The 13,760-nt window shown below is 39.4% G+C and overlaps 1 protein-coding gene across 2 annotated transcripts; it reads right to left on the bottom strand.

Annotated features, from left to right (window-relative positions):
• Positions 1-3,945: 3,945 nt before the first annotated feature.
• LOC107573471 (gastrula zinc finger protein XlCGF8.2DB-like) lies at positions 3,946-11,106 on the bottom strand. Of its 2 annotated transcripts, XM_016259906.1 has the most exons (3): positions 10,921-11,106; positions 4,781-5,653; positions 3,946-4,696 (listed from the first exon to the last, which is right to left on the bottom strand). In XM_016259906.1, the coding sequence occupies exons 1-3, from the start codon at positions 10,997-10,999 to the stop codon at positions 4,536-4,538; spliced, it is 1,113 nt and encodes a 370-aa protein (XP_016115392.1). In that variant the 5' UTR covers positions 11,000-11,106; the 3' UTR covers positions 3,946-4,535. The 2 variants fall into 2 exon arrangements, with proteins under 2 accessions (XP_016115392.1, XP_016115391.1); XM_016259905.1 differs by having other exon boundaries at positions 3,946-5,653.
• Positions 11,107-13,760: the final 2,654 nt, after the last annotated feature.

The raw sequence follows: 13,760 nt of genomic DNA, 5'->3' as shown, positions 1-13,760 counted from the left end.
TGATGCTTTATTTTTCGTTAATTTAGCCACTGTATTGAATAAATACATGGGGTTATGTTTGTTTTCTTCTAAAAGAGACAAAACGTGATCAGATCTAGCCGTTTTTAATGCTTTTCTGTAGGATAGGGTACATTCCCATCATGCAATACGAAATACCTCTAGTTTTGTTTTCCTCCAGCTGCGCTCCATTTTCCGGGCTGCTCTCTTTAGGGTGCGAGTGTGCTCATTATACCACGGTGTCAGACTGTTTTGCTTAATCTTCCTTAAGCGTAAAGGAGCAACTGTATCAAAAATGCCAGAAAAGAGAGTCCATAGTTTCTGTTACATCATCAAGTTTTCCTGAGCTATTGGATATGCTGAGGAATTGAGATAAATCAGGAAGATTACTTACAAAGCAGTCTTCTGTGGTAGAAGTGATGGTTCTACCATACTTGTAACAAGGATTAGAAATTTACTGTTTTAGCTATATGAAGTTTGCACAAGACTAAATAATGATCTGAGATATCATCGCTTGGCTGCAGAATTTCAACACCATCAACATCAATTCCATGTGACAGTATTAAATCTAGAGTATGATTTCAACAATGAGTAGGTCCTGACACGTGTTGTCTAACCCCAATAGAGTTCAGAATGTCTATGAATGCTGATCCCAATGCAGCTTTTTCATTATCAACGTGGATATTAAAATCACCAACAATTAAGACTTTATCTGCAGCCAGCACTAACTCAAGACAGAAAATCAGCAAATTCTTTAATAACGTCTGTATGGTGCCCTGGTGGCCTGTATACAGTAGCCAGTACAAACATCACAGGGGATTTATCATTAACACTTGTTTCTCTGGATAATGTTATATGAAGCACCAGTACTTCAAACGAGCTATACTTGAAGCCCCCCCTCTGAGAAATACTGAAAATATTGTTATAAATTTAAGCAACACCTCCCCCTTTACCTTTTGGACGTGGCTCATGTTTATAACAGTAATCTTGGGGTGGTAGACTTGTTTAAAATAATGTAATCATCTGGTTTTAGCCAGGTTTCTGTCAAACAGCACATCTAGGTTATGATCAGTGATCATATCATTTACAAAAAGTGCTTTCATAGAAAGGGACCTGATATTCAATAAGCCAAGCTTTATCATTTGTTTATCCGTATTACATCCGTTTTTTATTCGTTATACACAAATTAAATTGTTACTCATTAAAGGGGTCATATGATGTTGTTAAAAAGAACATTATTTGGTGTATTTGGTGTAAAGAAATATGTTTATGCAGTTTAAAGTTAAAAACTCATTACTTTCCACATACTGTACATTATTGTTTCTCCTCTATGCCCCGCCTTTCTGAAACGCATCAATTTTTACAAAGCTGACATAATTATGGATTATAATGACTTATACTGTCTTTTTACGCGTTGCATTGCATCGCGCCGCGTAAACATAAAACCCTGTCTGCATTTGTGATCGGAGAAATTACAAACTACAAACTATACTGCTGAAAACTCGCGTTTAAATCGTCAGTGGCAAATTCTTTAAACATAAAAAACATACTTACAGTCTGTGAGTCAGAACAGCCGGCATTGTAGTCTACTCTCCCAGGATCAGGAAACAGTCCTCCATAAAATGTGCTGCACACATCTGAATATTTGGGTTGAACTGTTCTGGAACAGTGTTGTAAATACAACTTAACCACTGATTTCTAGTCGTGTCCTCTTTTGGAAGACCAAACTAAGTAGTTTTTGCTTTCACAACGAAACACAGTGTCATACACGGCGGGTTAGAGTGAGCGTCTGGCGGGCTTGCGGCAACCACATGTGACGACCCAGGGATGGACTCCGCTTCGTCCACGGTGAAAGCCGATCCACAGCGCGAAGTTGATGTAACAATCTTACTGTATTTACATTTAGCATTAGCCAGCACTTTTAAATTTGCCAAGATGTCAAGTGCTCTGGCTCCCGGTAAACATTGGACTATAGTGGCTGGTGTCTCTATTTTCATGTATTGTATAATAGAATTGCCAATAATTAGAGCACTTTGATCAGGTTTCTCAGTGGGTGCATCACTGAGTGGGGAGAACCTGTTTAATGTTTTGATCGGAACGGAAGAGCGGTGTTTTGACCCGCGACTATGCCGCCTCACAGTCATTCAGTTGCCCTGCTGCGGAGGCTCTGTAACCGGAACCGAACAATGTACAGGACTCCCTGAGCTAGTCGCATCCAAAGCTGTATCTACAGCCCTCACATTCTTACTCAATTAAAGTTTGGATGCATGTCTCTAATTCGGAAATCTTCTCTGTCAGCCTAACTATTTCCCGGCATTTATCACATGTGAGTCCATCGTTGCTGACAGAGAGAGATAAACTATACATGTGGCATGCGGTGCAGGTGACAATGCAAGGAGAAGCCATTACTCACCGTGATTGTAGAATAATTCAGACTCACCAAAGTTGTTGATGGACTCATGAAAAAATGGAACAAGAGAGAAAAGAAACAGAGCGAGACAGAGAGAAAAAGAAGTGGTAGGAAACCCGAACGGAGATGTGATTGACAAGCTAATAGGCCAACGGAATGCTAACGTGCAGCGCTCACAATTCATATTAAAATATTTAAGGCGGATGATCTCAAACTAGTTTGGAGATCAAATCAGAAATATGGTGAGAATAAAATTATATTTTAGAGATTTAAACAGAGTGCTAGTAAGAGAAATTTCAACAGATAAATAAAGCTACATGGAGCTACAAACGCACTCTGCAGCATGGCAAACAGGAACAGGAAGCCATCTCTAACAGGAAGCGATCTCGCTAATTGTTAGAGTAAGTTTGAATAAAGCTTTGTTATATGTGTTGTTGTCTTGTATTTATTTATTGTAATGGTTACTTTTATTTATTCTTTTACTCATTTATTCATGTTTCCTGTTATTGTCAGTAAATGAAATATAATTGTTTCATTAACTTATGCATTAATTCATTACTTGACTGAAAATTTTGATTTAAATTTTAAATTTATTCACCGTGGCTTCATTTGTCTAGTGTGTAGTCATGCATAGCTATTGCATATGATATTAATTTAATTATTGGTCAGAATTTATCATCATTATTGTTCATAAGTGTTGGGGTAGGCTAACAATGCATTCTGAGGTAATCTTAATTTCTAAGTAGTAATACTTATATTTTTCCAGCATAAAATCAACAGTCTTCGAGATCTTTGAGCAGCTGATCGACGTCTCCGTTGTGCAGATATTACAAACATGGAGGAAAACGTACTAGATAGGGTTTGAGTTACTGATGCTATGAGGTGTTAGTGCACCTGTCCTTATGTTCTTGTGATTATTTTGTCTGCAGAACTTATTACATACAAACTCATGGAAAGATGGTAGTATCTTTAATAATGAACAATCATAATGACAAAAAAAAACTGAAAACATAACTATAATGGGTTAGCGTACATCATAGCATCAGATTATATACTTAGAAAAAAAGGATTAAATATCTTTGAACAATCATAATATTCATATAAGCATTTGTTGTTGTTGCTATTTATAAGCCTGAGGGATGAAAGGATAGACAAATTCATACATTTTCCTTCATTTGTGACACAACGCTTCCACACCATTGATAGAAATTTCTGCCAATCTATGTTTTCATGTTATACTGTACGGGGTGCTATTGTGGATCTTCTAAAAGAGTACAGAATCTACATATTAAAACACAGGCAAAGAAGAAACAGAAAATAGCAAAAGAAGTACTGATATGAAATAAAGTGATCATCAAACATATATGACATGGAGACCTCTACATAGTCTAAATATAGTCTTAACATTTGAAACTATAGCAAAGAAGATGGTCAAATGGAGAATAAAAAGGAAACAGATAAAAAAATATATAATAATACAAATACAAAATAATACATAAATTTGAATCAGATGAAGCTCACTTTCAGCTGTGGTGTGAAAGTAGCACTGATTTCTAAAAGATACACTCAAACAGGGTTTGACATTTACATGGCTTTTCATATGTATGTGTAAGTGTGATGTTTTTATTACAGTGAATCGTCTTTCTCTAGAGTGAAGTTTTTCCTTTTTCTAAACATCATCACACTGTGGAAATCAGCGTTTCTTTCCAGAGTGAGTTTGCAAATGCTGTTTCATTTCTGTGTGATATGTGAAACTGAGGACACTTGTAAGGCTTCTCTCCAGTGTGAAGTCTCATGTGAATCCTAAGGTTTCCTTATATGAATGTGAATTATGAATACTTGTGACTCTCGGTTTGCTCTTTTCGTGAAACTCTTTTCACAGTGAGGGCATGTGTGAGGCTTCTCTATGATGTGGATTTTTACATTATTCTTCAGGTCATTCCTGTCTGAGAAACTCGTTAGGCACCTGTGACATCTAAATCATTTCTCTCCAGAGTGAAACCTCATGTGACGATTAAAGCATTCTTTATATCTGAAACTCTTTCCACACTGATCACATACAAAAGGATTCTCTCCATTGTGAATTGCCATGTGAGACATTAAATGTTCTTTTCGTGTGAAGCTCTTCTCACAGTTTGCAGGTGAAAGACTTCTCTCCAGTGTGAGTTCTCATGTGGGCATTAAGTGTTTTATTCTGTGTAAATCTATTTCCACACTGAGGACAAATGAATGGTTTCTCTCCAGCATGGATTGTTAAGTGGACTTTAAGGCTCTCTTTTCGACTGAAACCTTTTCCACACTGTTTACAGGTGAATGGCTTCTCTCCAGTATGAATTCTCATGTGGACTTTAAGGCTCTCTTTTCGAGTGAAACTCTTTCCACACTGTTGGCAGGTGAAAGGGCTCTCTCCAGTGTGAAATCTCAGGTGATTTTTAAGATTTGCTTTTATTGCAAAGCTCCTCCCACACTGTTGGCAGGAGTAAGGCTTCTCTCCAGTGTGAACTCTCAAGTGGCTATTAAGGGTATGCCTCAGTGTAAATCTCATTCCACACTGAGAACATATGAACAGCTTTTCTCCAGTGTGGATTTTCAAGTGGACTTTAAAGCTCTCTTTTCGAGTGAAACTCTTTCCACAGTGTTGGCAGGTGAAAGGTCTCTCTCCAGTGTGAACTCTCATGTGACTTGTAAGACTTCCTTTAATTGAGAAGCTCCTCCCACACAGTTTGCAGGTGTGAGGTTTCTCTCCAGTATGAACTCTTAAGTGGGCATTAAGTTTATGTTTCTCTGTAAATCTCTTTCCACATTGAAAGCAAATGAATGGCTTCTCTCCAGCATGGATTTTTAAGTGGACTTTAAGGTTTTCTTTTCGACTGAAATGTTTTCCACAGTGTTGACAGGTGTAGGGCTTCTCTCCAGTATGAATTCTCATGTGGAATTTAAGGTTAGTCTTTTGATTGAAACTTTTTCCACACTGTTTACAGGTGAAAGGCTTCTCTCCAGTATGAATTCTAATGTGGGCTTTAAGGCTTGTCTTTCGACTGAAACTTTTTCCACACTGTTGGCAGGTGAAAGGGCTCTCTCCAGTGTGAACTTTCTTCTGGACTTTAAGGTTCCTAGTTTCTGTTTCATGAGTCTGCGAGTCACTCAAAGATTTTTCCCCAGTCATGAAATCATGGCATTTCTCATACTGATCTTTCTCTTCCATTTCATTCAGGTCTTGACTCTCCTCTTTCAGTGGCATCAGGTCTAAGGTGAAAAGAAACAAAAAGTTAACACCAGTTTAATGTCACAAAGCAACAGACGTGAAAAAATATGTAAAACATCAAATCCAACAACATGTATGCTAGTTCCTATATCCACTAAACAACTACAAAAGGTATTTCCCTCTAAACTAAAACCCAAGGTTATGAAACCGCTATTAGATACAAAATAATGCCGGACAATGAATTAAATAAACTAAGGGACATTTTTTAAGATTTTTGGCATTTTCACCTTTTTATTGAGAGAGTTTAAAATTGACAGGAAGCTAAGTGGGACAGAAATAAGGGAATGGGATCGGAAAGATCCACGAGCCAAGCGTGCCACAACCTGATCACCTCCATGCCACGCCGAATTGAGGCAATAATTAAAGCAAAAGGAGCCCCTACCAAGTATTGAGTACATGTACAGTAAATGAACATACTTTCCAGAAGGCCAACAATTCACTAAAAATTGGTCTTATGAAGTATTCTAATTAGCTGAGATAGTGAAATGGTGGGTTTTTGTTAAATGTGAGCCAAAATCAACACAATTAAAAGAACCAAAGACTTAAACTACTTCAATCTGTGTGCATTGAATTTATTTAATACACGAGTTTCACAATTTGAGTTGAATTACTGAAATAAATGAACTTTTCCATGACATTCTAATCTATTGATATGTACCTGTATATCAGTGCATTGCCTATGAGGCTATCAGCGCCGACAGACAGTTGTGCTTGTTTAGTTAACATCCATGACAACAGATTAGTGGCAGGAAACTAGAACAAAGGAAAACAAACAAACTAAACCTTTAAAAGAATGAAACTAACACTGATAGAACATATTACACCCCCCTCCAGGAAGGCACATCCAACTGAGGAGGGAGGGCAAGGGCTCTAGAGGTGGACGAGGGCTCGGCCAAGGGCTGGAGACTAGTGACGATGGTGGGAGGAACCAAGTTGGTGATGATAGTGGGAGGAGCCAGAAGCAAGAGGAGCCAGGTGGTGACTCAGAGAGCAGCCAGAAAGTCCACGGGGGAGATGAAAGAGGAAGGAGCCATGGTGGAGACTTGGATGATGACACCCGGTGGATGACTGACAAAGATGGAGCCATCGGCAGATGGGACTAGGGTGCAGACAGAGCTGGTGGAACTGAACAACACTAGTTGCTTTGGCAAACAAGGCAGAGCCACCGCAACAAGCATCTGAGGTGGAGACAGAGTGCCAGAGGACTGAGGCAGAGTTGTTGTGACGGAGGACCAAGAGAGAGCCAGAGGGAGGGTGGAGATACGAAGCTTAGCTGAAGGTTCATAACGTCATGACACAGGCAGGGTGATGTCTGACCAAGGTGGAGCCAGAGGAGCAGAGGGTCTCTGGTAGAGCAGAGGTAGAGAGGAGCCTAGACAGAGCCGACAAGTCGAGATGGAATGATGGGCACAAAAGCTGGAGGCAGAGTCATGGAATCATCTTGACTCTGTGAATCTAGAGACCGGAAGAGTCCAGACTTATCAACACAGCATTGTATTACAGGAAAAGACAAGGGGTTGAAGGGAACCAGTGGCGGCAGGTCTGACAGAGATGCTGAATCTTGCAGTGGAGGTGGGAGACAGAGGCTGAGAGGGAGTAGTGATGACACAAACTTGGTACAAGGTCAGGAAACTGGCTTAATGCTGGACAGAACCTGTGGTGTTGATGAAGATGACCCAGGAGATAAAGCACTGGACAGGACCATTGGGGACAGGGGATTCAACAGAAGGTCCATATCCAATTCCTCAAAATAACCAGCAAAGGTAAGTAACAGCTCACCCTCAGTGGTGGAAGTGTGGGTGGGGTCTTCCTCTATTCCCTCAAACTCCACAAGAACTCCCATGGTGGCACAGGATGTTGCCGACTCACACACCTGGTCAGACTCACTGTGGGGCTTGGGCTTTGGGCCAGAGGTGGCTGCAGGCTCTGTTGCGGGCATTGGCTTTGGCTCATTGTCCATGGTGAGCATAAGCTCCCTCTCTGCTCTGGGGTCTGGTGTCACATCCATATAGCGGGGGGTACACTAGTTGGGCTCTGGACTTGGCTGCATGACAGGTGCGAGTTGGGGCTTTCTACTGCTTCACCCAAGATTTAAAAAAAAAGCTCCATGTACACACAATGCAAAGTTGGTGTATTCCTTCAGTGTCCAGCAGGTATTCCCCTCTGACATCAGGAAGGATTTCGCCATCTAGCCCATACCAGAAACCTACCAGAAATATGTTCGGTGGCATATGCTAACTAATTCCTCTATATTCCTTTATGTTATCCATGATATTTCTCAATATTGCTGTCATCTTGAAAAATAACAAGCACAACTCTTCTAGTCCCAGCAAAACTTCTCACTGGGGCAAAGATTAATTGAAGTAATGTCCATGTTGTCTTTTGAGGTCTGGTATTCTGAAACATTTTAGTTCCAATGATGGCGAAGAAGATTCAAAAGATCAAATTGTAATGTATTTATTAAACAAAGTAAAAATAAGTAAATAAATAAGCACAAGGATACAAAACAGCATGGTAGACACAAACAATGGCAGACAATGAATGAATCAATCTAAGGAACTTAAACAATGACAAACCAAATACAGACAGTTGTGCTCATTAAATGAATATCCATGACAACTGTTTAGTGTCAGGGAATTAGAAAAAAAGGAAACAGGTAACTGAAGATAAACAAACGAATAGTCCATGAATATGAAGTAAACACTGACAGAACGTGACAGAAGTCGACAAATGTTCAGAAAAGTTTGACCACAACTCTTCTAGTCCCAGCAAAACTTCTCACTGGGGCAAAGATTAATTGAAGTAATGTCCATGTTGTCTTTTGAGGTCTGGTATTCTGAAACATTTTAGTTCCAATGATGGCGAAGAAGATTCAAAAGATCAAATTGTAATGTATTTATTAAACAAAGTAAAAATAAGTAAATAAATAAGCACAAGGATACAAAACAGCATGGTAGACACAAACAATGGCAGACAATGAATGAATCAATCTAAGGAACTTAAACAATGACAAACCAAATACAGACAGTTGAACAAACAAACGAATAGTCCATGAATATGAAGTAAACACTGACAGAACGTGACAGAAGTCGACAAATGTTCAGAAAAGTTTGAAGTGGGTTTATACTAGGGGTGCACCGTACGGTTCTCCACACACGGTTCGGCATGCACTAGGACCACGGTTCAACTTAAATCTGACAATGCATCTGTAATATGGTTTGTTAGAGTTCGGCTAATGCATGTTTCTGTTGATGGATACAAATTCTGGCTTCTCAATACATTACAACAAGAGCGATGAGAGAGAAAAAACAATACGGACAAACGAGGAACTCTTTAATCAATGCAAGTGCTTTGTTTAAACAAGCATCCTCATCGATACCTCTGTTGTGTCTCACAGAGTTCTGACATGTTTTACAGACTGTATTAACATCGTGGTGACCATTCACAGGAAAATGTGACAAACAAAAACCCCCAACCTAAAATATCATAAATGAATAGATGAACCCCAAAGGGCTACATATTCAATGATGTTCTATTAAAATGACAAGATCTAGGCTGTCAAAGGCAGCGCTCAAATTGAACAGCATTGAGGCAGCACTGGTTCAGGAACACTTGATAATAACAGGACTGGTCACTCCTGCTTTAGCCCTAATATTTGTGTAAATCTCTACAAGCTGTAGTAAACACACACGGCCCATTCCTGCTGTTCAATGCTTTTCTGATGTTTAACATCTCCCTGTCATGATTACACAAAAGTTATTTTAAAAACTGTTTGATTTTCTACATCTTATGATGTCTGAAAGGCACAGAAAATCAGGAATGACCCACATTGTGAGAGCTGCAGGAGTGAAACACACAGATTGCAGGAACAGACAATGGTGAGAAATTCAGCGCGAGCGGGATCCAGAAAACAGTGCAGGACTATAACCCACAGACTGACCCAGGAGAACTGCTTACTTACAGACAGACCTCAACCCTGCCATTCACCTGTAACAGACTAGAAGAAGTTTTGAATATTGTCAGCTTCCATGTGCATCACAGGAAAATGTGACAAACAAAAACAGCATTAATTACATTTCCTTCTCAAAAGGAGGAAATGTTTTTCAGCCTCATTTCCTTTTAAAAGGTTGGATTTGGGGGCGTAAAGGTGTTTTATATGGAAGAATATTCAGGGCAGTTTTCAAAAGGAATTGCAAATTGTATTTTCAATTGCGTTTTCCATATGTGGATGCATAAATTGTGACATAATCCAAATGCAATTGCAACTCTTGCATTACATTTAGCATCGCGAACGCACAGTGACTGCCAAATTTCAAATGAAAAAGCAAAGTCCATTTGCAGCTATATTTCCCATGTCTTACGAGTTATGAGCCGGTCATATTTAAATAGCAATATTAATTACCACATTTGCTTTTTTATTCTCTCCGAGTCCTGCATGTAACCTGCCAAAACTCAAATGAAATAGCAATTCCTTTTGCATTTGAATTTCCGATGTCTACAGAGAAAGCTGTCAATCAATGTGAGGGGTGGGACTATACTAGGGGGCGTGTTTGTATTGGGAGGTGACGTCACTCACAGAAGATCGTGCCGAATCTTTGATCAACGGAGGTAATCGGTAAAGTCTCTGCTAAAGGCAGCTGCCAATCATTTCGTGCCTGTGTGAACTAACAGACAACCTTCTAGGCTTCTTTCCTTTAATTCTGTCTTTATGACCTCAAATGCAGCGATATCCACTGCTAGCAGGTCCCGGCCGCTCCCGCAAGGTTATATTCCGCACCCACCCGCTCCCGCTATATATTCACTCTTTGTTTACCCGCTGTCCGCTTAGAATCATTTTCTTCCTGACCCAACCGTTCCAGCTAAATTTAGATCTTGTTTCCAGAATCTCACATTTAAATTTGCACTACTGAAAGAGAGATAGGCTAACAAATAAAAGTGTATTCTGCACAAAATTGTATGTCATTTTATTCGTCTTGTCAAGAGTCTTGAATTTATTGACTTAATATGAATTATCTTAAGAAAATCTCGCTCATATTCAATTAGCTTTTTCAAGTGTACTTGTAGATACTGTTGAAAAACTAAGTGATATAAATGAATGATTTTCATTGTTTTTAATTCTGAAGTATATACTGGGTTTAATGTTACAAAAAATACTTGTTTTGGCTGTTTACAGTTTATCATCATTTAATAAGTGACAAAATAGCAGAGATTAAGAGATTGATGACACAGAACGATTGAAGAAACTAACCTGTTTGTTCCTCAGTATCTTCATGTTTGAATGGTTCTTCAATCCTCATGTCTTCACTCTCCTCTTTAATAAACGCCATCTTTATAACTGTGTGTCTCGTGGATCAGAAATCAGAAAGAAAATTAAACCCAAACTATATCTCTGGGTGCGTCTCAATCAGCTCCCTAGTTCAGTAGTCAGTGCCCTAGTTCAGTAGTCAGCTCCCTAGTTCAGTAGTCAGCTCCCTAGTTCAGTAGTCAGCGCACTAGTAAGGGACTCAGCGCACTAGTTCAGTAGTCAGCGCACTAGTAAGGGAGTCAGCGCACTAGTTCAGTAGTCAGCGCACTAGTAAGGGAGTCAGCGCACTATTCAGTAGTCAGCGCACTAGTTCAGTAGTCAGCGCAGCAGTAAGGTAGTCAGCACACTAGTAAGGTAGTCTAGTAAGGTAGTCAGCGCACTAGTAAGGTAGTCAGCACACTAGTTCAGGAGTCAGCGCACTAGTTCAGGAGTCAGCGCACTAGTAAGGGAGTCAGCGCACCAGTAAGGGAGTCAGCGCACTAGTTCAGTAGTCAGCGCACTATTCAGTAGTCAGCGCACTATTCAGGAGTCAGCGCACTAGTTCAGTAGTCAGCGCTTCAGTAGACAGCGCACTAGTTCAGTAGTCAGCGCACTAGTTCAGTAGTCAGCGCACTAGTAAGGGAGTCAGCGCACTATTCAGTAGTCAGCGCACTAGTATGGGAGTCAGCGCACTAGTATGGGAGTCAGCGCTTCAGTAGACAGCGCACTAGTTCAGTAGTCAGCGCACTAGTAAGGGAGTCAGCGCACTAGTAAGGGAGTCAGCGCACTAGTTCAGTAGTCAGCGCACTAGTATGGGAGTCAGCGCACTAGTTCAGTAGTCAGCGCTTCAGTAGACAGCGCACTAGATCAGTAGTCAGCGCACTAGTTCAGTAGTCAGCGCACTAGTAAGGGAGTCAGCGCACTAGTAAGGGAGTCAGCGCACTATTCAGTAGTCAGCACACTAGGTCAGTAGTCAGCGCACTAGTATGGGAGTCAGCGCACTAGTTCAGTAGTCAGCGCTTCAGTAGACAGCGCACTAGTTCAGTAGTCAGCGCACTAGTAAGGGAGTCAGCGCACTAGTAAGGGAGATAGAGTCAGAGTGAGAGTTAATGACTTGAGCAAACAGCGTGTTTAAATGAGAAGCACGTTTTCTGTTACTTATGTTTACTCACAAAAACTGTTCATTATTGTTGTTAGAAACATTACATTCATTAAGCATTTAAACATTTCACAGCTCTCTATATAATTTTCAGAACGAGTTATTTTGGTTTAAACACTTTAAACGATTAAAAACAAACCTATCTTCAGCAGAATCTCAGATGCAGGAGTGTGGCGCAGACTTATGACGTCACGTCGCCTCACCAAAATAAAAGTCCCGCTCACACGCTAAAAATAAAAATTGAAATTCACATACAGAAAAAAAAAAAACATTCAAACGGTCAGATAATGGATTGATTTAAAGGATAAATCACAGATTTCCGAAGCTATCAATACCACTGATATTTCTTTCAAAAGCTTCTGGCTTATATCTAAATGCAAGCAAGTGTGAAGTGATCGCAGTTATAACAACTACTGAGCATTTGTTAAACGCTAAATCATGAATAAAGTCAAGTATCTTCATCTTTATATTTGAAAGAACTGTTGAATATTTCAAAGTCATTAAGAATCTGTTGTTAATAATTGAGTTTGTGGTAGCAGTGAGATCTACTCTTTAATGTATTAACTAAAACTGAATCTGTATCATGATGTATATAACCATCTTATTCAATCTCAATTTCTGCACAGAATATAAGGGCAATAAATAAAATTTGATTTCCTCTTTGCTAAAATTATAATTGCATTATTATAATATATATATAATTTCATTATTGCATATTTCATTATAATATAATTGCATAATATTAAATGGCTGTCACTAAAGAATTACACTGGTGGGTTTAAAACAGTAGATTTAGTCAGAATCAAAAAACGTACATAAAAATGGTTAGAATAATTTCCTCTAAATGGTAATGAAATGTAACTTCAAACTGTGGAGCTGCAGTCATGAAGTCTGACTAAAGCAGTGAAACACTGTCGTTTGATCTAGATTTCAGTCCTTACAGGTGAAGACAAAGCAAACAAAGCACTCAAACTAAAAGTCCATATGGTGGTGACAATAATACCACCGCCATAGATTCTGTATGTGATTGATTATATTCTACATTGAGGACACTTTATAAAACCTACAGAAGATGGGACCCAATGGCCTTCGCTTCACTATTTGACGCAGCTACTTGGAAATTCAAACAGTAACGGTCATCTGACAGACGGATGGGTGCTAAGCCAAAGCCATCGTTTTGTCAATGTAATGTTAAATTGCACTTCAGGTTCATATTGATCTGTTAATAAGCGTAAAAATGCATAATTTTACATATCCCTGTTGGTTATTGTGCGCATGAGGTGGTTCAAGTTACAGTCTGAGGTAAATGTGTTGATCATTTTAGTTTCATCAAATTGGTCAAAAATGGGGCGCCAGCATGATTTAAGGAAAATGTAAATGTAAGATACATTAAAAAATAACATTTGACAGAACGTGCATCCTCTTTGTTTGCATTATTTTACAAAAACACAAATGTTCTGTTTTTATTGCGAGTGTGCAAAAATAAAAGTAAACACTTTGAGGTTTCGAATGATGTCTTATCTGTAGGATCAAAAATGACCAAAAATTGAGTATTTTATGTTTCACCTGTTTGATCGCGCCGGCACCACACACACACACACACACACACACCACATTCTAGCACTTCCAACTTGCCATCACAGTC

Source organism: Sinocyclocheilus grahami, unplaced genomic scaffold (genome assembly GCF_001515645.1).
Source record: "Sinocyclocheilus grahami isolate Dianchi unplaced genomic scaffold, SAMN03320097.WGS_v1.1 scaffold1953.1, whole genome shotgun sequence".
Lineage (NCBI taxonomy): Eukaryota > Metazoa > Chordata > Actinopteri > Cypriniformes > Cyprinidae > Sinocyclocheilus > Sinocyclocheilus grahami.
This window is presented reverse-complemented; position numbering and strand designations above follow the sequence as displayed.